Source organism: Pavona decussata, unplaced genomic scaffold (assembly GCF_977016875.1).
Source record: "Pavona decussata unplaced genomic scaffold, jaPavDecu1.1 SCAFFOLD_235, whole genome shotgun sequence".
Lineage (NCBI taxonomy): Eukaryota > Metazoa > Cnidaria > Anthozoa > Scleractinia > Agariciidae > Pavona > Pavona decussata.
The window spans coordinates 63842-91316 of NW_028145640.1; the positions used below are offsets into that span (position 1 = coordinate 63842).

General features: G+C 38.8%; 2 protein-coding genes across 2 annotated transcripts; one reads left to right on the forward strand and one right to left on the reverse strand.

Moving 5' to 3' along the window:
* Positions 1-1997: 1997 nt before the first annotated feature.
* On the forward strand, positions 1998-26443 carry LOC146457929 (uncharacterized). Its single transcript, XM_085091384.1, has 19 exons — positions 1998-2163; positions 4861-4891; positions 5547-5663; positions 5955-6084; positions 6655-6720; positions 7894-7959; positions 8082-8263; positions 8726-8784; positions 9093-9166; positions 9926-10036; positions 10461-10507; positions 11059-11263; positions 11995-12059; positions 12552-12596; positions 13636-13747; positions 15524-15676; positions 23983-24036; positions 24693-24957; positions 26019-26443. The coding sequence occupies exons 1-19, from the start codon at positions 2082-2084 to the stop codon at positions 26159-26161; spliced, it is 2007 nt and encodes a 668-aa protein (XP_084947510.1). The 5' UTR covers positions 1998-2081; the 3' UTR covers positions 26162-26443.
* On the reverse strand, positions 20156-23059 carry LOC146457930 (uncharacterized). The gene is made up of 2 exons (XM_085091382.1): positions 22755-23059; positions 20156-22188 (listed from the first exon to the last, which is right to left on the reverse strand). The coding sequence occupies exons 1-2, from the start codon at positions 23042-23044 to the stop codon at positions 21114-21116; spliced, it is 1365 nt and encodes a 454-aa protein (XP_084947508.1). The 5' UTR covers positions 23045-23059; the 3' UTR covers positions 20156-21113.
* Positions 26444-27475: the final 1032 nt, after the last annotated feature.

The window sequence follows — 27475 nt, forward strand, 5'->3', positions numbered from 1 at the left end:
CTTAGCTCTCACAATGACGTTCAAAACAACTTGGAAAATGGCCTAATTTCGCAAAGGATGAAGAACTCATAGTCAGTTTTAAGATATTTTTCTAGTACACCCAAAAAAAAATTGGAAAGAAAAGTTAGTCAATGCCCGGCCTTCGCAGCCAAAGATAATTGGTATACTCCGCACTAGTTTCTTTGAACTGACAAAATAATTGTTTACAGAACTGTATATGTTTATTTATATGGCGCTAAAAATAGGTGGCAAAACTGTCCCTCCAAAATATTTTCTCACGCGTGGCTTAAAAATTCCACAGCTGCGCCTGTTCCCTTTCGTAAATCCGGCCAAACCTTTAATGTTTGCGACCGTCGTTATTTTTAGTCATAAGCTATGGCTTTAAATACAGGCCTTTAGCGTTTGATTGTAAAACTCCCTGAAGAAGTCTACGTTAGCTAGACGAAACGCGCAGGAGAATAAAACAATTTTTGCAGCTTCAGTTCGCAGTAATTTAAAAACTTTTCTTCTCGTCCTATTCATCACTTCTGTCAGATAATTCATATTTTAGCCTGCATTCGAATATGTTATAGCTATGAATTCATAGCGACTTGTGAAGCCTTTTTCAGTATTTTTGGTGACAAGTTAAAGTTACTAATTCGCAAATGGGAAACCAAAGCAGTGCGCAACTTAAGCAGTCGCGAAAACCGGAAAGACGGAAAAACAAAATGATCCTTGAACAGGATTCCAATTTGGCATATATTTTCACTGCCGTCTCTTCACTTCTAAAGGTAAATTACGGACTCAGAGAATGACCAACCCTTAGTTGTCTACAGAACTGCGTTAATCTCTCGTTTACTATCGCATTTCAAATATAACGATTTCATACATTTCCACACGTACATCATTAAACTGGAAATTCTGGTATACAAGGAACCTAGCCTTGCCATTCGCAACTTCAGCTGTCAATCACCCACCACTGCGTAGACAACTTTTCTACGAACAATACTGCCAAATTTCTTGATAAATTGATAAATCAGTTGGGTGTGAAAGGATGTTGTCACTCCAAGGTAAACAAGTTCCTTCGAGCAAGTTTTAAAATTAGAATGACCAGCTAGGTCATTGACGTAATGAAATCCAAACTAAAACCTTAAAGGGGCACTGTCATGGAGATTTTGCTGTATGTTGGTCAAACTACTCAAATATTTGACTAAGAACCCCTGTTATAACATGAACTTACTCTTGGAGCATCGGGAGGAAATTATGAAATGATTTCTCCGAGGAAGAATAAACTATAATCAGTTTTCACCAAATTTTCCAAAGTACTCATAGGGAACTTCAAAAAATTGGCCAATTTTTTTCAAGTTGAAATCCATTTCCATCCTAGCCATCCGCAGCCAAAGATGAATGATACTATTTTCTGTGCACTAGTAGGGTTATTGTTAACAAAACTGAACCACTATCCTAACGTTTACATCCACACAATTCTGTCAGTATTTTAGTTATGCAAAGAGATACTAAAACTAGGTGACACTACCACTCTAAGTGATCACATCTCCTTTTATAGGATTTCACGCTTCTTGGAGTCCCAGGGTCTTGTTTTAATCTTTAATTATGATAATTGCCATTAGTACACTAATCTGGAAATGGCTGGTCAACGGCTAGCTAAACAAGTACAATGTGCATTGAACTAAATATACTGTGGACTAGATTAGCAAATTACACAAGCAGCCAATAAGGACAGTAATAAGCTTTGAAATGATTGACAGATGACGCATGTATCACGGAAGAAGGAAGGGCGTTCCAGACCGGGATTGCTCTAGGGAAGAACGAATATTTATATCCATTTACTGAAGATGACAGGGGCATAAGTTTCTCGCACTCCCATTCACCTTGCACGTTTGAAAAAGGGTAGGCTTAAACTTAAATCTTACGAAGTGTTGCGACCGCATGTCTGTTCAATAGCATTTGATAACGAATCACGTTTCATTAATCTTTTAGATTTAGAAGAAGACGACTTGAACTTTGATAGTCAGATAAACGGAAAGCGACGTTGGACGCTAGAGGAAGGACAAATCCGTCAACTTTCATCAGATGAAGTCATGCTTCCTTTCCTGGAGTTTATCGATGAAAACGTCGTCGGAGGCAAGACAAGATTTGGAGGACCGTATGGACAGAGACGAGGTATGATACTTAGTGTAAAAGAGTGGCCGTTGTGCTGTTAGTGGCCAAGCGTGAGGTTTAAAATTGCCAGTGACAAATATTAATTGGCCAAGTTTGAAACGTTTTGTTTAGGTCTTCGAAAATCTGCTTCGAAACGGTGGAGGTGTATGCGCAGACGGTTGGAGCGTCTGAGAATCATACTGAAGGAGGTGTTGACAAAGGAGCAATAAAAAATATTATAACAAACAGAAACATGGAAGCACATCACTCTATAAAATTCCACCCGTCACGTAATTTGGCAGCTCTTTTCTAGTATCGTCAGGCATGAACTGAGTAAACAGCAGTAAGAGTAACATCTCTTTTATAATCTTCGGGATATCGTTTTTTGCGAACGGAAGTTTTGGAGAGGGTGTGCGACTCGGTTCTCTAAACGCTGACCCGGCCTCTAAAATTCAAACTCATTTTCGGCCCATAATTCATGGTAAGCTAAGGGTGACTATATGGAGGGTTATCAGGGCCAGGGTTATGGTTATGTGGGTGACTATATGGTACCTTACCATGAATACTTTTCAGACCTGGTTTCTAGAATCCATTTCCATTTTCAGACCAAAATGGTTAAAATCTATATCCTACTTCAAAACGGTTCAAAAACCCAACCTTTGGGACCGCACAAACCTACAGAGCTTATAATGGGAAGTAGCCCCCCCCCCCCCCCCCCCACCAGGGGTTAACTGCAAAACTTTCCCTCTAGTTTTCGGAGTTTAAAGTGCAAAATAAGGCCAGTCAGCATTTTTTATAGCGCCAACTTCAGCTAGGGCAATCCGAACAGCTTTACAAATATGTCTTGAAATGGCCGTAAACTGCGATGCAAGAACACAAGGAAAACAACACTTTAAAGGACTCCTGGGTAAAAATGAAGTTATTTTGGATGTTTGGCCTTGGAACCATGTTTCAATTTTTGATAATTTTATTAACGAACAGTTTCTCACAGCTCAGATAATTTACCTGAAAGATTGGTGCCCCTGTTGTACTTCAGAAAGTGACTGTTAATACCGTAAAAAATAATCATGGGCGAATTTTCTTCGTAGTTGCAAGATTATGTTCGAATCATACGTGACGGGTGAATCATAGCCAGCCTGAATCGTGCTTAAGGAACACGTCCGCACATTACTAAAGTAGCCAATGACCTGGGTTCAAGAGTCGAATATTTTGTTTCTCAACAAATGTTGAAAGGCGTCCAGACTTTTCGGCGCAGTGACAAAACACTGTTTGGTGTTTTCTTTTGCAGTTTGACACGTATAATAGGGCTTGGCCCTATTTCCATTCCTCCAATGTTCAACAGGTTGAATGGTGTATTTCAACATTCATTGTGGCTTGCATTGTGTACTGTTCAACATTTGAACAGCAGTCGTAACATTATGTCAGTTGATTTATCTTATGCAACTACAATTATCTCTTATTTATTAATTTATTCATCTGCAGTTTAAACATGGATTTCGTATATTTCTATTCCATCTCATCATTTGTCACAACTTCACAAAATGACCAGTTCCCAGTTGGCTTGATGGCTCAAGCATGCTCTCAGTTGTTTGATTGTTGGTGGAACAATGCACCAGAATCGCAGGTCTTTAGTTTAGATCTTTAATCCCGTTTAAACCTGGATTGTTTTTAACTTGTGTGCATGACCCCGATGGTCGTTCATTTACTTATGCTGTTCCCTACAGACAAAGGGTATGAACAAAAGTAATTGTCAGATCATTAGCCGGTTGGTCCAGTGAATAAGACATTTAGTCATGCAAATGAGCTTCTAAACACTTCTTTCCAAGTCTTCCGTTTATTTGGAAACCAAACAAAAGGAAAGCTTTAATTTGATCTCCGTAATTTGGCGGTTGTCAGATTACCTTATCATTAAGATAAAACCAAATATTTTGTTATTTTTTTACCATATCGACTTTTTTTTACTGGCTTAATTGAATCTTTAAAGCTCAGTTGAGACAAATGCGCTGCCACCTGAGATGAAGGAAACTCGAGAAGCTGTAAAGCAGAGGCCGCAGACAGGTGTACGCTTGTGTAAATTGACGTATTCTGCCTGCAGACAATGCTCGTAAAAATCACGTATTCTGCTTACAATTCTGCCTGGGCATCTTGACTATAATACAGCAGAACGCCGTTAATACGACCACCTTCGAACCGTGAAAATGTGGAAGTAAGAAGGGGTGTTCGGATTAACGACATTGTAATACTAAGGAAATGACAGGACTTTCAATTCGTTCGGGGCACAAAAAATTGGTCGTAATAAAGAGGTGTTCGTTAGGCGGGGTTCCACTGTAACTGTTATTTGCTCCTGTTTATACATCCCTATGTTAACTTTACTTTGTGGGCTCTTTTTACTTACTTGTTTAAATATTTCTATATCTTTTTGATTTTCCATTGTATATTTTCTGCTAATAAAGTACCAAATGTCTTTGTTATAAGAGTTAGTTGAAATATGTACTCTTTGCGATGGCGCCTAAGGAGAAAAAACCGCGACGTTTAAGAGCAACAGAAGCCCGAATCTCATGACCCGTTATGCGATACATGCATGCGCATTCTTCCAATAATTGTTTAATTCGATGCAAACTCCTAAAATACAATACATGATGCTATGTGACATGATAACATGATACCATAATGTCGCTAAGTACTAACTTACAAGTGCACATTTTTTTTTCTCTTCAGTCATATACTGCGATTACACAGCTTCTGGCAAGTAAGTAGATTGGACGATTGACAAGTTAACAATCCTAACGAGTGGAACGGGAGCTTATTTGTGAAACCGGATGGAAGATTTACTGTACCTGTAGCTAGGAGCCAGCTGCTTTTGAAACCCTAGCCCGGTGATCCTGGGTATATTCGTACTGAACGCAACTTTTCAGTTTTATCCCTTACAAAAATTTATAGCATACAAGTTTAGTTGTTGGAATTGCACATGCAGAGCGTGTCTCTGTTTTTTAAGCTTAAAAAATGATTAAACAGCAGTAGACGCTACACAAAAACAGATGCGACAAACAGATGTTACATCATCACATGTTGAACTAATCTCGTCCTGTTGCTAATGCAGGATGCTCCCACAAAGCTGCAAAACAATTGCCTCGTTCACAGAGGCCTAAAAAATTCGCAGAACAAAGAAAGCAAGTGTAAGTTTCGTGCACAAGGAAACACGGGACGGCTTCAGGTTTACCAAAAAGGCCATGGGGAGGAAGTGTCCTTGCGCGCTTTCTTTGCCAGGTTTCCCGTTCACCCGAAAATGCTAGAACGCACCAAGGCTGGCATTTTACTGTTTCTAGCCGCTGTGAGACAAGTTGTACAACGCTCCGCGATGTAACGCCGCCTTTAACATTTCCAACTATTTTGTTTATGACCAGGCCCCTTAAGTTTATAGAGGACTACATCCGGGACTACGTGTACCCATTTTACGCCAACACGCACACCACAACCAGTGTTACGTCACGGCAGACCACAAAATTCAGGCAGGAGGCACGGTAAGTCAATCAAACGTCTTAAAATGCAAGAATAAAGAAAGAAAGGTCAAAAGAATCTCTAGAAGATGCCAGCGTTTTGCAAAGTAAAATACCTTTTATCTATTTGGCTTTTCGATTGTGATTAATCTCAACCAATTCCGTTGTACAACTTGTACAATATGGAACACCAAACAAAGCCACACCTTCTTTAGAGCAAGACCTCGTTAAAAGCAAACAAAGGAGTCCTCCCTCCCGGGTTATTGTCGCTAAAATTGCCACCTTTGCTCATGCGCTTTATGACAATCTTTGTAGTGACATCATCAAGAAGTGCGTAAACGCTGGGCCAGATGATGTAGTCGTTTTCACTGGGAGCGGAACAACCGGAGCCATTCACAAGTTAATTCATGCTCTGCAGTTGAAAGGACAAGTTGTCAAAAAATCTGTAAGTAAACGTTTTAAAAAACCCAGCCTTTACCTTTGCAAAAAAATTTATACGCAAAAGCCCGAGAAAGATCTCTGGCAAATAGCGCAAGCGTTGCTGTGAGAAAAATTGATAATAATTTAACCTCTACAGGGTAAATTGAGTGAAGCAACTTGCTACTACCGTCCGTGTTCTTTGTGCTCGGCAGCTGGTACTAGCACTCTCGCCTGTGCTTGAGTGAAATGGAATGGCAACTGGATGTTCTTTGATGATGGTAACTTGATGTTCTATTTATTCTGGACAGAAGATCCAGCTAGCCATAGCCTCCAATAAGCGAACATATAGTAGATCGCATTACGCTTCAGTTGTGTCCTTACCTCCTACTATAGGTCAAAAATACTGTTCGTGTGTAGCAGGGACCACGATTAGGTGTCAGCTTAAGGGAGGCGTGCACTTAGGGGAGCGTCCGCAGCGGAGGTACCACTGTATCTACTTTAAAACAAAAAACCCACTATAACTGCCGCGTGGATAATATAGTCGGAAAATTCCCAAAATCAAATTCTCTTTCTTTCTTTCTTTTTTTCTTAACAGGTTGTATTTGTTGGTCCATTTGAACATCACTCAAATATGTTACCTTGGAAAGAAACAGGAGCAAAGGTACCGTCGGGGAACGGCTTGCTAATAATAAATACTTGTTATAGCGAACTCACACTGGAGTGGTGAAAATTTGCTCCACGTTCTCTCTCTGCACCCAGGCGTATATACAGTGATATCCTTCTGGCATAACCCTACTCTTTCCCATCCAATGAGGAGAGGCACTTCTCCTTGCGGATATTTCTTCCAGTGCGGACATATCAGTTCCGCGAAGAAAACAGTTTCGCTCTCAGAACACGGTGAGCTTTGAAGTAATATATCAAACACGAGAAGGTTTGTTTCATCAGAAATCCAAATACTGAGAAGTAGGTTGAAAAAACGTGAGCAGCCAAGTTTTTTTAAACGACTGCGGGGTGTTTGGATATCTGATGAAACACACTTTCGAGCGTTTGGCATGGCTTCACAAATGATCAATATTTCTTGGAGAAATTCAAGGCTAAGTTTGGCAAAATTTTATGATAATTGGGAACACATATCCAAACCACGGTGATTTTGTTTTCTCTTGACGAATTATTAATTTGTTTGAGAAAAACAGATGATGGGGTGGGGTGCAAGGACAAAAATAATTTTACGTATTCGCCTTATATTGTGTTAAGTATCAATATTCTTCAAATCCCTTCCCGTGTAGGATGCTTGTCGCTTTACTTTTTCTGGAATTAACGGTTCATTTGGAGAATTCTTCGGATAATACCTCGTTTAAGTTGGGGGCTTATTGCGCCTTGACCAATCGTAGGTAAGCGAAAAGTATTGGACAGAATGTAGTTTTTTAATACCTTTACTTCAAATTGCGATTTACCATGTACAAAATATTTCATTCATTCCAATGGGTCCTCGTATCCTCAACACTGGACTGCGAAACTAAAATTATATACGAATGTTAAGGTTTTTCAACAGAGTTGACAACTAAAGGTAAATTTGCCACCGTAATGAGATTCAAGTGCTGACGGTTCGAGCGTTAATCCTTCGTCAGAGAGAATTAAGATTTGCTTCGACGAAGGGCTAACGCTCGAAAGTCAGCTCTCGAATCTCTTTCAGTGGCCAATTTACCGTTTATTAGTCATTAACTCTGTTGATAAACCTAACAATTATGATTCGTTTCTACTCCCCACCGATGCAGTACCACAGTTTGTTAGGAAACTAATCCCCTTATCCTGCATATGTTTTCTGCACTCACAGATTGTCCGAATACAGGACACCAAGCAAGGAACAGTGAATATGGAGATGTTAGAGGCCAACCTAAGGGTAAATAACATCGCGATTTGTAGTCGACTAGTTTTTGTTCGTACAATGAACTTTCACCAGTCCATACATCGAATTTATTGCTCTGTGCAACAAGAATTTACCCACTGTTTTGTCCGATACAGAAATACCGATTAGCGGAGTATAACATGTACGCGGCGTTTTCAGCGGCTTCCAATGTGACTGGCATCTTGACAGACACTGTAGCTGTAGCTGAAATGTGCCACAAATATGGCGCTTTATCATTCTGGGATTACGCCTCCGCTGGTCCATACCTCAAAATTGATATGAACCCAACACCGGACGGGTAAGAAAATGGTTTTCTTTGAGATCATACCCATTAAATGCAGTCACCAGAAAACAAAAAACATTTTACTGACATAAAATTGAAGCTTGACGTGGTAAAGATACTCTAAATATAAACTGACAGACTTCTTTGGCGTGTCGGTGGACAGTGTTTTGTTTTTTTGGCAGTAGTTTTATGAAACCTCTGAAGTTCAGATTTCCTTTAAGTCCTGTTGAAATACGAAGCTTTGAGCCTAAAAGCGAGAAAGCGGCCAAGGAATGCAGCAGATGGTCATTACTCTCTGGCCTTGCTTTTACGCTAATTGGGACACGATTGTGGGCGCCTTGTAAAACAGCACACACTGATAAAAAATTACATAGATAAATGAAAACTCAAATAAATATATAAACAGTACACAACAGTCACCGTATTTTCTTGCATTTCTCTCTCACGAAACATTGAACCTTTTGCCTTCATATTCAGGTATAAAGATGCCGTTGTCCTTTCTCCTCATAAGTTTGTCGGTGGCCCCGGGACACCTGGTAGGTACATAAGACAAAAACTATTATTACTCCATTGTTACCAAGATTGATTTTGAGAAACTTTTTAAAAGGAAAATTAACGATAATGATGACATGAGGTCGTCAAAACGTCATGTAACGCTTTTTTCGTTAATACTCCATTGTTGCTTGGGAAAATTTGTGGAAAAAAAGGAAAAATCCCAAGGTTTTCTGAGAAAAGTTATGAGTTTCTTTGGAAAGCTTCTGAGTAGAGCATCGTCAGGTGTTAAGGCTGGCCGAGTGTGATAACCATTAAAACAACAGTGAAGTTTTTGTCGTTCCCCTTTTAGGATTACTCATTGCCAAGAAGAGGGTTTTCAAAAACCCCGTACCTGGCGGATGTGGTGGAGGAACTGTTCTCTTTGTAAGTTACAGACGATGATAGATTGAATTAGCGCTAAATTGTTTAAAAAAAAAAAAAACAATCTAATTTCAAATTTCGTTTGAAAACATAGAAATAAAATTTTCTGTGTCGGACAAAACAGAATTTGATTATCGCCTTTTTTTCAATTTAAATTTAACGGGCGCCGCCATCTTGGATTTTATGATGTCATACGGTTGCTCAATAGACCATAATTGTATTCTCGGTATTGAACTGGATCGAGCTTGCAATGGAGGCTCATGCGGGGGAATATATTAGAAACTATTTGCATGTGAAAAGATTTCCCCGAATAAGCCTCGTGTGCAAGCTAGTTCCAGTTCAATACCGAGAATACGAATACGGTCTATTGTTTCACACAAAAGTCTGCTTTCTGACAATAGCGGCAACCGTATGACGTCATGAAATCCAAAATGGCGGCGCCCGGAAAATTTAAAATCGAAAATAGGCGATAGTCATATCCAATTTTTAGCAAACTTGAATGTCACTTCTACTTTTTAAACTAAATTTTAGAATTTAAACACTATTTCCGACAATTGACCGTCAATTTGTTATCAGAGTGGAGGTTCCCTGTAACAGACTACATTGCGCTTGGTCATATTTAAAAATATGTCAAAAACAACATGGTAATATTAGACCCTGACAGGCCTTCTCGATGCCCCATAATGACCATATTGTAAATGAGTAGCTGGAAGGCGGTTGCTGTATCTGTATATTTATAGCCTTTTGTATGTTCTGGTTCAGGTAACCCGAGACACCCATTTGTATCTGAAGGACATTGAAGAAAGAGAAGAGGGTGGTACACCAGCTATAGTGGGGTCTATACGGGCTGGTATGGTCTTCCAGCTCAAAGAGGTAATGAAAGATATTTAAGAAATATAGTCAATGCGGAGTATATGGTCTTACAACTGAGAGGTATTAATAAGTGTTAAACTTTAAGTCAATACGGGCTGATATGGCTTCACATCAGTAAGAGTTAATAAGCGAGATTTGTAATACGTATAGTCAATGAATACAGGTTAAATAGGTGATAATGAAGCTTCAATGTATAAGGTCATTGGAGGCTGACGTGATTTTAATAAATAAATGGGAGACCAAAACAGTTATGCCGCAACTTAAGGAGCTGCGAAAAGAAAGCCTGAACTCCACGCACAAATTGGCTCCGATATGGTCTGGTACAATTCAAAGGCTCAACTGAATGAAGAGTAGATCTAGCGTTCACGGGAATTTGTATATGAATGCCACGTACCAAACCCTTTTTCTTTTTTTTTTTTTGCAGGCTGTTGGGACGTCTATCATTGAAGAGAGAGAAGAGGAGCTTTGCAGGTTTGTCAATGAAATGGATTCAGCAATATAACAGATAAGCTGAAGGCGTTGTGCTCTGGTTTTTAGCGCGTAGGACTCTAAAAATATTGAAAATAGTTATCGGGACATTCGAGAACCAGGCCTCTGGCTCCTAACGCCATGTTATTTCCTTAGACAAGAAATTTTATACTTCGCTTTGTCTGTCTTCACCCAGCTCTCTAAAAAGGTAACTAGCACGCCATTTGGGAAACCTACCAAAATACAGGGGTTACATTCCGGCACACGAACTTTCCATCAAAAGAAAACTTTTGCAATATTCCTAGGGGTTTAATGATGCAGAAACCAAAGTGCGTGCCGCCCTGCAAACTTTGACTGACCTGTAACAGATGAGCAGAGCGTAAGCACACAGTATGCCACAGTGAACCCAGCGATTTAAATTCAGCGTGCAGACCTTGCCCAAACATGGTGACGAATTTGACGTAAGCCAGCGCGTAAATGCATTGCCACTGCTCTTTAAACCAAAGTAGTTTTAATATCTGGCATTTATCACTCAAATTCTTTTCTTCACAAAGGAAAGCCTTTGAAGTTTGGCGTAAAAATCCCCACATCACAATTCTGGGGAACAACAATGCTCGCCGTCTTCCTATCTTCTCAATGTTAATTCGACACGAGGACAGTGGAAAGATGCTACATCATAACTTTGTATCCGTGCTCCTGAATGACCTTTATGGTATCCAAGCTCGGGGAGGATGCGCATGCGCTGGACCTTATGCACAGGTGAACAACAACGATATTGAGGAATTTTAAAACGCCTTTAGTATTCTAGTAACTAAACGTTGTTGGTACCTGCACTCGACTGTTTCAAAATCATTCACAATCACTCAATGCAGCGCTGATTCGGGAAGTGAGGCGGAAGTCTTTTTCTCTTTTGCATTAAATTTGATAAACCCTCAAAACAATTTTCTGTTTCCAACCACACGCTAATAAGATCAGTCAACAAGAGTAGGTACCCTAGGTCATAATTACGTGATCCATATGTCATCATCAGCATAGGGAATGATATTTTTCTTTCAAGTAAAGAGTAATTCTAGAGTGCTAACCAATGCTGCTGTCATAGTATTTTTCAGACGAAAGTGTAAATATTATTAGCTAAAAGAAACACTCCTTAGGTTGCCTTTGGTGTAGTTACTAAGGAGGTCAAAACCCTGAACCAACAATTCCCAAGGAATGCTTTAAGTAATTGCCAGATAATCTCCGGCAGGGTTAAAAATATCCGCAAACATGCGTATGCATATACATACATATACATGGCTACGAGAGTTTAAAAAAATTAAGACTGCCCCTTTAGTCGTGCTATAGTAGTTTCGTTTACCTTATTCTGCTCTCCGGTCAAATTATTTCATGTAGATAACAGCAATCGATTTTTAAAAGCGCTGACTTTTTACAACAGGTCGATCAGTTGTTGCTGTGAGGTACTCACCAGTCATGTTGCTATCTTCACTTTGCAGGATCTCCTAGGAATAAACGAGAACATAGCAAGAAGGTTCACTTGGTTTCTGGAGTCTCACGAAGAGTGAGTTTGATTAATTTTTTGTTTTAATGTTATGCTACAAATTTTTGGTTTCAGTATGTATCTAAGGATCAAATCCTCGTGAGTAACTATTCAATAGACTATTTCCGAGTTACTTTGAAGCTCATTATGAAAGCGAGGCTAAGTGCTGAGTTTTGATAATGACAATAAGTTTCCATTCATATCCAAACAAATCTAATTTTCATATGAAAAGCTTTGCACTTAGCCTCGTTTTCATAATGAGGTTCAAAGTAACTCGGAAATGCCCTATTGAAAACCTTGTAGAACCTATCCCTGTTTTGAGCTCGGTTGCTGTAACAAGTAACAGAGAACCTACAATATAACATATAGCTCTACATAGTTCTAACCGAGAAGGAAATTTGCCAAGGAACTATATCAATGTTGGCAAAGCAGGCGTAGAAAAAATGGTGCAAGATTGTTGTAGTGGTTGTAACAGTATAAGAGCTCAGACAAAAATATTTCTTTATCTTGCAGAGAGGACGTAGAAATATCATGCAAAGAGCCTTTGGAGATTATGAAGTAAGAAAAAATACAGCCAACTAATTAAAGACAAAAACATTTGAATTGATTATAAGGGACTAAGTTCACGAAGCCCTCCTAACTTAAGATGTCTCCTAAGTATTGTTTCTTAACCCTTTAATTCCTAATATCCATATGTACAATCTCCCTATTATTCTTTACATATTTATTACGGGACTAGTTGAGAGAATTTGTTTATCAATCAATGCATGTTATCTTTGTTGATCATTTCCTTTATTCCCATGACCTAAAAGTTTAATCAAGCAGTGATATTGTGGGAGAATTTCGATGCTGATCACTATTGGGACTCTTTTGACTAACAATAGCCTATTGTCAAAAAACAATAGTTAGCATACATCTTAACTTAGAAAATCTAGCCCATGGAGTCTAGGTGGCACCTAGTGATACTGAAATGATTCTTTTCAGTCCAACCTCTTGAAAGCCCTAATCCATTCTCCCCTTTTCGCTCTCTGATATTCTACCCTAGTTGTCCTTGTTATTTAAATAGTTTATTCATTGATAAATTTGAAAGGGGGTTAGAAGCAAAAATATCCCAAAATATAATACGCCTGAATGGCATGTTTTGCCCAAAAATGCAATTGAAATTGGAAACTGTTCTTAACCTTAGCTAAAATGTCCCTTACGCGTTCAAACTGAAAAAAATTTCACTCGTTCGAAAAACGATCAATAGTTATGTGCAAAAGTTCGCGTAACGCATAGTCATTCAAAACTTCAAATGCTAATGACAGTCATGCCCTCTTCGTTAACAAATAAGATGGGTTTTTTTTTCCTGACGAGACAAAGTTTAGATCTATCCCAAAGTAACCCTATCCAATCCCGAACAGTAGTTACCTGTTGTCACGGGTTTCCTCTCCTTTAAAGTGGGCCAGCGACAGAGAAAACTGGTGGCGGCGCCACGATCCACAGGAGAATAGAACAAGTTAAAATAGGGGTGGGAGGGAGGGAGGGAGATAATCACAGCCACCAACTAAGAGTAAGCAGCACTGTACTTAATAAAAGTGCTGTGTTCACCTTTCAGACCTGGCTTTGCTCGAATCAACTTACCTTACTTCATGGATGACGAGACAGTTCACTTTGTGTTAGAGGCAGTGGACATGGTTGCCAAGCATGGATGGAAATTATTACCGCAGGTCAATAATATAATAGATTTAATGATTCATTGTTTAATTTAGTTTACTTGTAGAAGGGAACATACCATGTCTTGAGTGTCAAAACCTGTTGCAAACGTCTTGAGAAATAAATGATTGAAATGATCCACCAGGAGCGGCGAAACAGTTAAAGGGAACCTCCACTCTCACAACAAATTGACGGGTAAGCGTTGGAAATGTCTAAATTCTAAATTTTTGTCTAAAACGTAGAAATGACATTTAAGTGTGTAAAAAATTAGATATGATTATCGACAACTTTTGCTTTTAAATTTCCTGGGGGCAGCCATTTTGAATTTTATGACGTGTAATGGTTGCCGCTATTGTTATTCAGCAGAAGTTCTTTTGTGCAAAACAATTGAGCAACCTTATCACGTCATGAAATCCAAGATGGCGGCGCGCGGGAAGTTTAAAAGCGAAAATAGCCGATAATCAAATCATGTTTTTTCCGACACTGAAATATTATTTCCATGTTTTTCAATGAAATTTCAAAGGAAATTGAATTTCAATAATGTAACGTTAACATGTCTCGAGAGTGGAGGTTTCCTTTAAGAGGGATTCAAAAGTGAACTAGCTCAAGCCGTTTTAACGTCTACGTGGCTACAATCTCCACAAATCTCATGACACTATCTTTTATTGTTGACCATAAGCTGTCTCATGTGATGGCCTCTAAAATCTGTGTCCCCGCCCACACAGACGCGATTTCAGAAAGCCCGTTTTCATATGACTGAAAAAAATTCGTCGCCATTAATGGGGTATTGTTTTGCCCCATCGTCTACACTAAAACGATAAAAACCACAGATACGTTTTGATGCTAAGAAGAAGTTTTTTTCAACCGCAATCGCACTTTCAAAAGTCTCCGTTTTCACAAGCATTTTGCATTGAGGACGATTAGCGAAATTGCATCAAATACGGAAGGAAGCAAAATGCAATAAAAGCATGGAAGCTAAAAAACTAATGTTTAAGCACTGTCACCTCTTTAACGTTAACAATTGCAAGACTGTAGAGACAAACTGCTCGTTTAACTGATTGTTAAAATAGGTATCCTTCTGTTGTTCGACTAACACATACCAAAACTGCTGAGATAGGGTCATTTTCCTCTTGTTTTCCCTGTAAGTATACTGAATATCGTCTATTAACTTCCAACGGTCTGAATAGTCGAGCACGGTTGTGATTGACAAATGTGCAGAGCTGATCAGTCTTACACGCCCATGCCTAACCGGCACGTTTTCACAATCGACAAGAGAATTATAAAAACAATCATGAGAAAGCCAGTGTATGTTCGTTAATCAATCAATGTGTGACAGTCAACAATCAGGCCTTGATATTCCCCTTTGCGACTAACTCACATGATCTCTCATTAAGGAAGGTGCCTACTAATAAAGAAGTATTTTTGTGTGGTTTATGACTATGCGGGGAGAGCAGATCTTAGCGAGGGTTATTGGAATCCAAAAAGAAAATTGGGGGTAATCACGCATTTTTTTTAAAGATAATTAAGCAACAATTATTCTAAAAACAGTAAAATATTAAGCAATGCTTTTATCCGAAAAATGCATGATCACCCCCAATTTTCTTTTTGGATACCAAAGTTCTGCTTTCTCCGCATAATTTTAAACCGCGCAAAAATATCCCTGTATTAGTAGGCACCACCAATAGGAAACGCGAGTATCTCAAGATGCGCAGAACGTATGCGCAGTGACAAAAGTAGGCGCCGTCCTTAAGTAACACTAACCTTTAACCCGGCTTTCCTCTCCACAATAGTACCGATTTGATCCACACACGGGAGCATGGGAAAACAGAAATTTTGACAAAGACAAAGCCCGACCAAACTTCAGTCTTTTTGACATCAAATATGACGAAGTTGGAGGAATAGTAAACAACACTGGACCGCGAGATTATGACGTCAAGCTTGAGGTAAGGACTCAATCCACTATACGGAAAAAGATGGCGCAACACGTTGCGAACCTAACACAGCTACATAGAACGCCTTATTTATTGCGAAATTTGTCCCTGTACTAACAACATTGTGTATGCTAGGTTTGAAGTTTTTAGAACTTTACTGTGCGTGTTTACGATCTTTTTTTTTTAGGATTTTCGTTCGCTAAGAACTATGGGTAAAAGTACCAGTCGCCATCTTTTTGGATGGAGTGTTTTGACATGACGTCACGGAGGCCATGTTGGTGTCTCAAAACAAAGAAATGGCGGCCATGTTGGTGTCCCAAACTAAACCTCCGGGAATTGAACTCTATTTTTATGCAAATACTTTTTTTTGTTTCAGTAAACCAATATGGCCGGTAGTCACGTGAATGAAAACGCTCTATACGGTGGATTATACGGCACATTTCAATTGGATTAAATGTAGTTCAAGTTAGATGCTTGTTGTTTGGCTGGGTATCGGGCTAATTTACAGCGAGTTTGCCAGTTTTTTTTTTTTGTTTTTTGTTTGGGTGGGGGGCTTGGATATCCGATTTTACCATTGTGTACTTTGTGACCTGGCCTTTGAATTGAAACGAGGCTGGAGATGACTTGGTTTTGAAACAGACCTAAGTGCTTTTCATTTCTAAATACAAACTAGTTAGCATAAGAACAATATGGTTGACATGAAAAGCAATGGGCCAGTTATTTAAACAGTTTAACTTAGGCCGCGGCTTAAGACAAGCAGTGGACCTCCCGATCCGTTTATAAGTGGTTTATTTTAAGTAGATAAATAGTTTTCTAGTCTGGGATGCAAGCCTTCTTGTTACCGTCAGCAGCAGACAATGTTTAGATATGATTTTTTGAAAAATTGAAAATGGCTTAGGCCCAGTTCAGACGCCGAACTTTTCATGAGCCGAACTTAATTCAAATTAAGGTCGGCCCAAATCGCGAAAATCCCGCCTTTTGATTCAGACGCCGAACTTAATTAGCCGAACTTAATTTACTTGAAGCAAAACCAATCGAAAGGTCAGCGGTTTTCAGGTAAAGTGTAAACATGGCGGACGACGCCAGAACATACACCGGTCGCCACCTATCGAGGGTTTTTCTCTTGAGATCAATGATGGAGAGAGCGAGAATTAGACGGAAAAGGATGCAGACCCTATTTCAATACGTGGTGAGAAAAAGACAACAGCTAGTAACCGTCTGTTTAGTCACTCTGCTCTTGTTATTGTCTCGAGAAAATGCAGCACCCAAATATAGTCGTTCCTGCCGTCGCCTTGGGAGAAACATGGGATGGTTTAACTGTGTTTGGAATACTTACTCTGAAGAACGTTTTAAGAAAACATTTCGAGTTTCGCGTGGAACTTTCCATTTTATCCTAAATCGGATCAGGCATGTCCTCCAAAGAGATACAGTGAACGAAGAGCCCATCTCACCCGAATGCCGGTTAGCTATTTGCCTCTATCGTCTGGCGAGAGGCGATTATTATTACACAATCGCAGAGATGACTGGACTAGGGGTTTCTACGGTCTGTTCAATTGTCAACGAGGTAACAAATGCAATAGTGGAAAACTTGTGGGAAGAGTGTGTGACCAAACATATGCCCAAGTCAGAGGAAGAGTTTAAGAGCAAAATGACGGACATGGAGGTACTTTGGCAATTTCCATGTTGTTGGTCTGCATTAGATGGCTGTCACATCCCCATCAAGTGCCCACCCGGAGGTCTTTCATCGTGTAAAGAGTACTATAATTTTAAAAACTTCTACTCAATTGTTATGATGGGGATGGTTGACTCAAACTATCGGTTCATGTGGGCAACTTGTGGGTTTCCTGGAAATTCACATGATGCAATTATCTTCCAGTCAACTCAACTGTGGACTGACATAGAAGAAAATGGGCTGATTCCTGACATTGGGAAGGACGTTGGCAGAGTGCTTATACCACCCCTTGTGCTTGGAGACTCTGCATTTCCATTTAAAACATGGCTCATGAAACCCTATGGCAACGCTGTCCTCACAGAAAAACAGAGATATTTTAATTATCGGTTAAGTAGAGCAAGGATGGTGACCGAAGGTTGTTATGGTCAATTGAAAGGACGATGGAGAGTCCTTCTAAGGAAATGTGAAAGTAGTAAAGAAGAGGTTAAAAAGGCAACTCTGGCCTGTATCGTTCTTCACAATGTGTGCATTGACAGGGGAGAAACCCTCAGCAAAAAGTTAGACTTAACACTTGATCAAGCAACAAACCAGAGACGCGATAGGAACCGGGTAAGGGAATTACTGCAAATGCTGCCTTGTGAGAAAGTCAGAGATTCATGTCAGCAGGCAAATAACATACGAAATGCCCTTGCTGACAAATTTTTTTTGGAAAAACAAACTGGCATCGTTGCGAGACCAATTTAGAGTACTCTTTTAATCCCTGTGATCACCACACAGACAGTAATACTTCATAAATAATAAATCATTTGTCATGACCAAATTCTTTCTTTAAAGGGGAAGTATCACAAAAATTTGCTGTCATTTCAAAACCCAAAAATGTTTTGTCTGTAAGCAGAAACAACGAAATAATTGTCAAGTTTGTTAAAAATTATCACCCCAGTGCAATAAAACTGTCGATTAGTTGCCTCTGGCCAGAGACAGAGTAGGTCGGTTTGGATTGAAACTTGAAAAATATTAGGCTAATTTTTTTCAAGTTCTCGCATTTTTATTTCCAAAATGCGCTAGAACAGATCACAAGTTGTTTCTTTCAAGAATTGAGTTGATTTCGTTCCTCTCGTCATTCTAGAATTATTTGGCAGGTGATTGAAGGTCTTATTTCATCATTTTTAACAAAAGATATCAAAAACCCCATGATACTTTCCCTTTAAGGGGCGTCTTTGTTGAAGACTTGGACACTGTCAATGTTTCAGATGTCTCAAAAGATGGACTCTGTGGTGTTAGAAATGAAAGATGAACATTTGCTGGTAACCTGAACTTTTTATTAACATAGATATTGGCATATATGTGCCAATGTTGTTTAACATGTTACTATTAGAGTGTTTCTAATGCCCCATTCACACCAAGGCTTAAACACGTTTAAAAAATGTTTAGTTAAATACAGTTAAAAATTGTTTCCTTCATAACAGCTGCTTTTGGATTTTTGTCGACTACAGATTTAGCACAAATGAAAGAATAAGGGGCCGACCATTTAACTTTGAGGGGGGAGGTGGGTGATTTCTGGTCAGCAAGAATTTTTTTCTGAGCAACCTGGTGGGCAGGATATTTTTTTTGCTCTGCAGGATATTTTTTTCCCCTCCTCATTTCTCTGCAGGAATTTTTTCCTCGAAAAAGGGTCATGTGTTTACATATACAAAATGTATTTACATTTACATTGTGGTCATTGCAGTAATTAAGTCCTAATATGGAGCTGCAAAGCGTTAAAATGTTGTAAGCTATTATAATATTATCTATCAATTATTAAAATTAATTAAAGATATATCTTATTTGGAAATATAAAAACAGAAAAATAGATACATGTTACTGTTATTTGTTTATTTATGGTTGACAACAGGGAAAGGTTTTGATCTGTTTCTTTTTATACTGAATATATATATTAAACAAAAATAAATTTCTAATGTCACAGTTGCCTTGCATGTGACAATCATAGAATAGCTTCATTTACTGATTGGACACAGTTGCAGTTTTCAGCCATGTTAATTGCTGCTGTTAATTTTTATCTTGCAGCACAATTTTACTCATGAAATATACAGCTACTTTTTATGCACCTATCAATGTCTTGCCCCAACAGGGGGAGTGCGGGCATAAGTGGGGCATTTGACCTGTGAACTTTGTCCATGGGAGGGGACGTTTTGAACAAGAAGTAAGGTTTGAAATGGCAGAGGGTGTGGAATTCGAAATTTATTGACCAAAAATATTTGAAAATGTCATTTGTCAATAGACCTTGGGTATGCTTGCACTCCCCCCATTGGGGCTAGACATTGATAGGTGCGTTACAAAAACATGATACATCGCAAAAATATTATATTTAAATAGAAAATAAGGCATTGCAAACATATTATATAAATAATTACATGAAAATGTTTCAGTTAAAAATTAAAATGACAAAAATTATAATTTTCTTTGAAACTTGATTCTTTAATAAAAAAAAAATACCTCCATTGCTGTTTGTGATAAGCTAATAATGCATTGCACATATGAAGCAATAATTCGGCAGCATCACCAAAGTTCAAAGGGAGCAAGGGAAGAGAATGGTTGCAGTTTTGCTGGGATTTTGTAAAGTCCCCCGAGAATGATAAAATAGCTTTGCAACATTTTTTTTTTCTTACTGCAGTGCAAGAATTTTTTTCTATTACATTTGTGCTGCATGCAATTTTTTTCTTCCAACAAGCAATTGCAGAAAATTTTTTTTCAAAATCACCCATCCCCCCCCCCCCCTCAAAGTTAAATGGTCGGCCCCTAAGTAAAGTTTACTTAAATCATGTCAAATCCAATGGTTCAGCTTTCTGTTTCCGATTTTCAGTTTTTTAAACCTGGTTTAATTAAACATGTTTTGTTGGTGTGAATGGAGCTTTAGATACAAATGTTTCTGTTTAAGAGAAAATGGGCTCATTGTTGCCTATATTGTTTTCTTCTTAGGTTCGCTATACTGATTTATACTACCAGTTACCCACTGTACAACTCTCACCGTAACCATGTAATCTCAACAGACATAAAGAGTTGTCATGCTTTGTTGTGTAGCAGCTTATTGACTCAACATACATGTAACCATGAACTGCAAAATTCCTTCCCCTTCCATAGAGTGATTACATGTAAGTATGAACAACTTGTACTTGTTGCGCACAAAATTTGTGTGTATCAAATCACAAATAATTTTATTGTTTACAGTCAATTTGGCAACCAATCAGAGACTAGAAAGTGAAATCAGAAGGAATCAAGGGGTTCCACTGCTTGTTATACTTATTTGTAAACTTTCTCTGAAATTAATTTTGCTCAATTTAACATTCTCCTGCCCCAACTATCTGGGTTTGTGAGGATGAGACAGTATTGTCCTTAATAAGTATTAGGATTTTTAGGCCAAAATAAGGAAATAAGGCAAGAAACAATTAAGGTCACCATACTTTAACCACTCTATTCCCAAAAATAAGGAAACTATTCCAAATTCCTGCATGTATTCTTGATTATAAAGATAATTGTGAGTGTTGTATTGGAAAATAAAAACTACATCTGGGACCCGAGTGGCATATTTTCCTTGTTCTCACTAGTGAAGGTTATAGGCTTTTTCACATAAAACACTCATGTCTATAACAAAAAGAAAATTACATGGTGGCTTGAAGATATGAATTTTATTTTCTCAAGTTGAAAACAATATTTCCCATTAAAAAATAAAATTCATAGCTTCACCACTGTGTAATATCCTCCATTTATATAACAATACAATCACATGGGGTGGTAAACAGGACTATTGGCCCTGATAAGAGAGGATGCCTCACCAACAGATGCAGGGCTTGGAGTAGAATTAGAATTAACAGACGCTGGCCGAGAATTTGCAGGAGAAAGGGGTCGAAACTGGTAATTTGAAGGGCCCTGATACATGGAACCTTCTGGAGCATAAGCACCATGAATACTTTGATTGGGAGCTGGTGGATAAGGCATGTAGAAGCCATCACTATTACAGGTAGGTGAGGCAAAACCTACATGTCCTGCTGCAAATGGAGGGCACTGACCCTGCATTGGTTGTTGGTTTCCAAATGAAAGCATCATTTGCATCAATTTTAACTCATGCTCCCGTGCTTTCTCTATATCATCTTTCATAAAACTGATAAGTTCCTTGGATGGATCTTTTTCTACAATTGTTTTCATCAATTTAATGGCTTCACAGATTGGGTCATCGCGATTGCTTTTTCGTTTTGGTTGTTTTACAGGAACAAACATATTCTCCTTTCGGTCAGCTGATGATATTTCACCTTCAGAGGTATCTATGGTTGATGTGCTAGTGGCACTTCGGCAAGACTGATTTGCTGATGGTTCCCTTGCTTGCTCTGGCTGACAAGAGTCTCTTGTTTTTACTATGTCATAAAGCTTGTTAAACCATGCCCCAAAATTTTTGCCTTCTTGGAATCTTTTAATGCCAGTTCCAGTTTTTATAGTGAGAGCGGCTCTCTTACATTCAGACACACACTTCTTAAACTTTGATCTGAGTTGCTCAACGGTAAAGCTGAAACTCTCACCCCTTGCAACACATCTCTGCTTCAGTTCTTCACGAATTTTCCCATAGATTTCCCCGTTCTGTTGAAATTTAGTGTTCCTAAATATCAGCTTTGTCTTGTAGTGGTCACTGCTCACAATTATGTCAGTGAAATCACTCAGTAGCTCTTGTGACCACCTGGACTTTCTTCCTGCCTTTTTTGCCTTTTCTTTTAACTTACTACCATCCTCTTTGTTCTTGTTTTTGTTCTTCTCTTCTTCTTGTTCTTCCTCCTCTGAATCAGAGGGACTTTGAGGTTCTTCAAAGCTATAGGAACATGCCAAAAAAAAATAATACTTTTACAACCTGCACATTGTAGTGGGAATATTCTAAATATTCGGCAACAAAAGAACGTAAAGCTATTACGAAGAATGCATATTTTTGCTGTTGTTTGTTCCATTTTGCATTTGCTTTTAATTGGGTAGTAGAATAATCACATTGTCTGATATTTTTAGTGATTTGAATTTTACTTAATTTAAGTTTGAATTTATGTTTTAGGTTTATAAGATATGCGGCTGTAGCTAGGATATTCTTTACATTTTTTCAGTGAATTGTAGGTCCACATCAGCCTTTTGGCTGCCTATTTTGTAACCTGCATTACTAAATAAATGGTGATGATGATGATTGTATCTTATCTTACAACAGGGCGACTTGACAATGTCGAGAAGTAACCTGTTTCCTGGCAAACCACCACACTGCGTCACTGAGAAATGTTAAAAAGTACCGAAATAATTCTATACTTTTAATGTAGAATGCCTTGTGAAGGCCTAGCTGCAATAAAACAGTACTTGGAATAAACATGTGACCTACGAAAGAGTCCTTTCATCACGTACCTTTCTGGGTTGTTGGTAATGTCTCGCCCATTATTTCTCTGTTTTCGTTTCCCGCCATCATCGTTCTCGGTTTGAGAATCTTCCAGCAACTTCTTGGCATTGAAGCACGGTTGACAATGCCCAACAGATCTTCCTGCCGTCCAACCATCAGTTTCCTCATCGTTTTCGAAAATAGAACACTTGTTGCAAATCGGCATGCGACAATCAATACAAACATACTTCGTGTCAGCGAAGCAGGAACTACACATGTCTACGCCTTTATCCGCAAGTGTTGCTCTCCAAGCCGCCATGATTGTAAACACGCTCTACGACGCATGCTCTCTACGAGAGACTGTATTTAAAATACATTATAATAATTTATGCATTAGGTTCGGCTCATGAAAAGTTCGGCGTCTGAATCAAAGCCGTTCCAAAGCCGTAATTCCCGGCTGAGCCAGGCGGGAAGAACGGCTGAGCCGTTCCAAATTGAAACAGCCGTTCTCAACTGATTCAGACGCCGAACTTTTCATGTACTTAATTCAAGGTATTAGGTTCGGCTCATGAAAAGTTCGGCGTCTGAACCGGGCCTTAGAACGTGGTTTTGTTAAACACCGTCTAAACTGTCTTTTAATAACTGACCCAACGAGTTTTGTATAATTATATAAAAAAAGTCAACTCCAGCTGGCTCTTCTACTCAAAGGCACCCACAAGTAAATCAAATGTGAGGTGTATAGTGCCTAAATCCCCTGGCATATATTGTGTTAAACGTTTAACTGTTTAATTTGTAAAATAATATTGAAAGGAGTAGGTTCTGAGAAATCAGCAGCAAACGGACAAGTGCTGAATCTGAAGTTTTGAATTGACCGTATTCGTATTCTCGTGAACTGAACCTAGCGTGCACACGAGGCTTAGGCAGGGAAATCTTTTAATACATCCCCCGCAAGAGCCTCTATTCCATACTAGATCCAGTTCAATACAGAGAATACGCATACGGTCGATTGAAACGACCTGTATGTAAACTCCAAATAAACATTTAGGATAATTGACCAAGTATTGTTTCAACAGCAGCCTTTTCTTAAAATCATGTCCATGACAAAAGGAAACAACGTATTACGAATATTTGGAACATGCTCCGGCCATTTTTTAGTTCTCAAAAGACTTTATTTCCTTTTTGGCAAGTCCGATATGCTGTGTGCACACCCGCGGAATACCCCATATTCCATAATGACTCCTGCTGTTGTTTTTCCAGGAAATAGCTCAGTCTGCAAGCAAAATATTGGAGGAGGCAGTTGAATTAAATAAGGTTGGGAAATATAACAGCTTCAAAAAAACATTACCAACAAATAAATTCTAGGAGACTACACAGCGTTGCAATATTTTATATATATAGTTTCATCGTTCACATACATAAATAAAGAAAAGACTTTCGACCAGGAATCATGTTTGTCTTTGTCGTTCTATGCTCGTGACAAACTAAATATTTTTTTTTTAATAAAGCCAACCACCTTTGCCATCTTTCTTTTAATTTCGTGAACTATTGCAGAAGAACGTTCAAATACTGTAAGACGTTATTGTGTCCAATGGTTGAATTTAGAGCAGAGACAAATAATCATTCTGGACAACCTTGTGCGAGCACTTCTATTGAAACTGATAACTGGTCTGCGTATGAATGGCCGCTTTCATACTGGAGACAGATTATCAGATAACCTGTTTTACTTTTGAAAGCGGGACGGATGTATAATGCTTCAATTAATATATATAATATAATGCTTCATAAACAGACATTAAAATTAGTCGAATTATGTTTTCATATGGAGAAATTAAACAGGTTATACGTCTTAAGTAAGAAAACGGCCATTGAGTACACGGGGGTCAGAAGTGAATTATGGTCAATTCTGTAAGGTTGTTTGCTGTAAGAAAAGTAGTCGTTTTTAAACGGATGTCATTTTCTAACTGCAGGAAATAAACACTCTTGATGATCAAAAGATCGAGTTCTTGGACAACAAAAACCAGCTGATCTGGTTCTTGCAGCCTCAAGAAGCACAGTTCTACCTGGCAGCCGAAACACTGAAGCACAAACCTAAAGCTTCGTTAGCCAGGACAAAACTGCCCTTTAAGCCACGGACAATGTCAAGAATGAATCTGAAAAGAAAATGGCCAGAAATTCACGAAATTCAAGAATACTTAAGACGACTGAAGGAATCAGAACTAGCTGGAGTCGAAGGTAGGGGATAATAGACGATAAGGAGATATGGATGAGTAGCCATCACTACCAAAAGTCAATCAACTTTTCTTTTCGTGTTGTAACCTATACGAACACTGTCCAGTGAAATGAAAGTGCACACTCAGCTACGTGAGGTATGATGAATGTTGCGCCGAAGAGAACACTTCTTGTCTGGGATAGCTGTAGGTGGTTATAGAAGACACCACGAAGCTCATGAACATACAGCACTGACAAAATTTTAATGGCTTCAAAATTCGAGTTGACACAGAAATATTCAGCTAACAAGAGTCAGCAATGCTAGATAAACAAGAAAAGTGAGATTTGAATCTCACTGTCATTTTCCACTACTGGATAAAGGGGTGGCTATGCAATAAAGACACAAAGTTTTGAGGTTGAGGAAGGGATGGGGGCTTAGGTAGAGACCACCATCTATATTTTGTGGTTTAGCGGGTCCTGTTCGAGTATAGTAGTTTTGATCACTTCCCTAATGACACAAATGATGGATTACAGAATTAACAAAGCAGTGTACGTCACGGTGACAAAATCAGGAGGTCTTGGGTTCGATTCCCGCCGTGGTCAGTGATTTTTTTCTTTGCCTCGATCTTCCATTTCCTTAATAGAGTTAACGCTCAGTGGGAAATTCCTCGGTTCACTTAGTACTACAACATACACCGCAGAGTTAATTCACTGACCCATCATAACTGAGGTTTGACCTACTATCGTCAAGAAAGCTCCATTCGATCCACGGGTGTTACATTCTTGCTGCCGGTTGTTCTTGCTATTGAATGTCCAATTACTACTATTGAGTTACCATTTCTGGCTGACAAGTTTTCCCATTATCATTAGGAATTCTGCGTATGGTTTCATGTTAGTTCTGCTCACACAGCTTTCATGTTTAAGCTTCCCTGAAAGTAGGACCTACCCAACAATACCACTCCACAAAAACTAATAAGGGAAAAACGCTGAAGGAAAATGATTGAGTACGTAAAGCGATATGTGTAATTACCTGGAAGATCATCGATTCTTCTGGTATAACTTCGTTTGCCACTGTTTTTTTCCAGACCTGCATAGAAGAACTGAAGTCAACAATAACGCCCCTTCATTTAAACCCCGACGAGAAGCCTGGACACCAGAAAAGAAACCAGTGGAGCAAATTAAAACAGGAAAAACAGAAAAGAAACAAATAAGTTGCTCTTTGCAGTAGCAGTGTTCCCTGTAAGAGAATACGAGGGTGGAATAACAGGAACAACCAAACGCAAATTCTGCAGACAGTTTTGAAAGATAGCAGTAAACTATTCCCATTACGGGACCTTGGAGCCTAAGCGAGAGGCCCAGCTCCCTGGCTAAGGGGGACAGGTGGCTAATGGTAACAGACGAATTACTCTCTTACTCAGACCGTTCTAGTAGATGAGTGTGCCCCGAAATTGGTGTATTGAACTCTCAAAATGACTAGCACCTAGTTGGCTTGACAGATTAGTTGGTGGGACACTGCGCTAGTATCGCCGAAATAATGCAATTGAATCCCATTTTCGGCCTTCTTTTGAGAACTGCGTAAGCTGCGTAGGCAACAGCACTGGTCTTTCATTCATTAAATGTTTCAGTGTAGTTCACACGTATGATATTTCAAATATTTCACTCAAATAAATATTGTCAATTGTTCACTAAACGAAAACAATAACGTTTGCATCATGCATGTGCTGTGGTTTTAAGGGTTTTTTTTTTGGTTTAAACTTTTTCAAACCAGTTTCATTTTTATTTTCCTTTGCGCAGTATTCGTGACCATAATCTGAGACCAACGAAAATAAAAATCAAACCAGTTTGAAAGTTTTTAAACCAAAAAAACCTTTGAACCACAACTTCTCAAACTCATTAATTCAAAAGCCAAAGACAAAGTAAATCATGCACAATGACGTGTTTGGATATCTGATGAAAAACTCCTCGTTTTTGCATCCTTAATTTCCCTTTCAAAATCAGCTGGTTAGAGAAGTTATATCAAACACTCATCACAGTGTTTCATCACAATATCAAAAACCTCGAAGTTCGTCAAAAATACTTCGCTACGCGTCGTATTTTTAACTTCCTTGTAACACTGTCTCGTGTTTGATATATTATATATATACTGCAACGACAAACAATGTCCAATTCCTTTGCTAAATATTGCACGACTATATAACAATTATTCCATGAGACCGCGTTGGATATGAAGTGATAAATAACCAACGAGCGCGTAGCGCGAGTTGGTTATGATCACTTCATATCCAACAAGGTCGAATGGAATAATTGTTTTAGTATATTCTCAAATCGGGTTTTTACCGCCGATTTTTATTTCAACAATTTTACAAAGCGGCCAAAAGAGCATACAACTTCCGGTCACATGCGCGCGGTGATCACCTGATTATTACATCACTGGATGAGCTGAATGAAATTTGACAGCTACACAAACGACAAACTGTGGTCAACTGTTAACGAAAATCAACCTTGAAATATTCAACCGTTCAAATGCAAGGAAAAAAGACGG

Coding starts and splice junctions, on each gene's coding strand:
- LOC146457930 (XM_085091382.1), bottom strand. CDS start 23,044: ATGGCGGCTTGGAGAGCAACACTTGCGGATAAAGGCGTAGACATGTGT. Junction 22,189..22,754: donor ATTACCAACAACCCAGAAAG/GTACGTGATGAA, acceptor ATGTTCCTATAG/CTTTGAAGAACCTCAAAGTC.
- LOC146457929 (XM_085091384.1), top strand. CDS start 2,082: ATGCTTCCTTTCCTGGAGTTTATCGATGAAAACGTCGTCGGAGGCAAG. Junction 7,960..8,081: donor TGTTAGAGGCCAACCTAAGG/GTAAATAACATC, acceptor TGTCCGATACAG/AAATACCGATTAGCGGAGTA. Junction 9,167..9,925: donor GTGGAGGAACTGTTCTCTTT/GTAAGTTACAGA, acceptor GTTCTGGTTCAG/GTAACCCGAGACACCCATTT.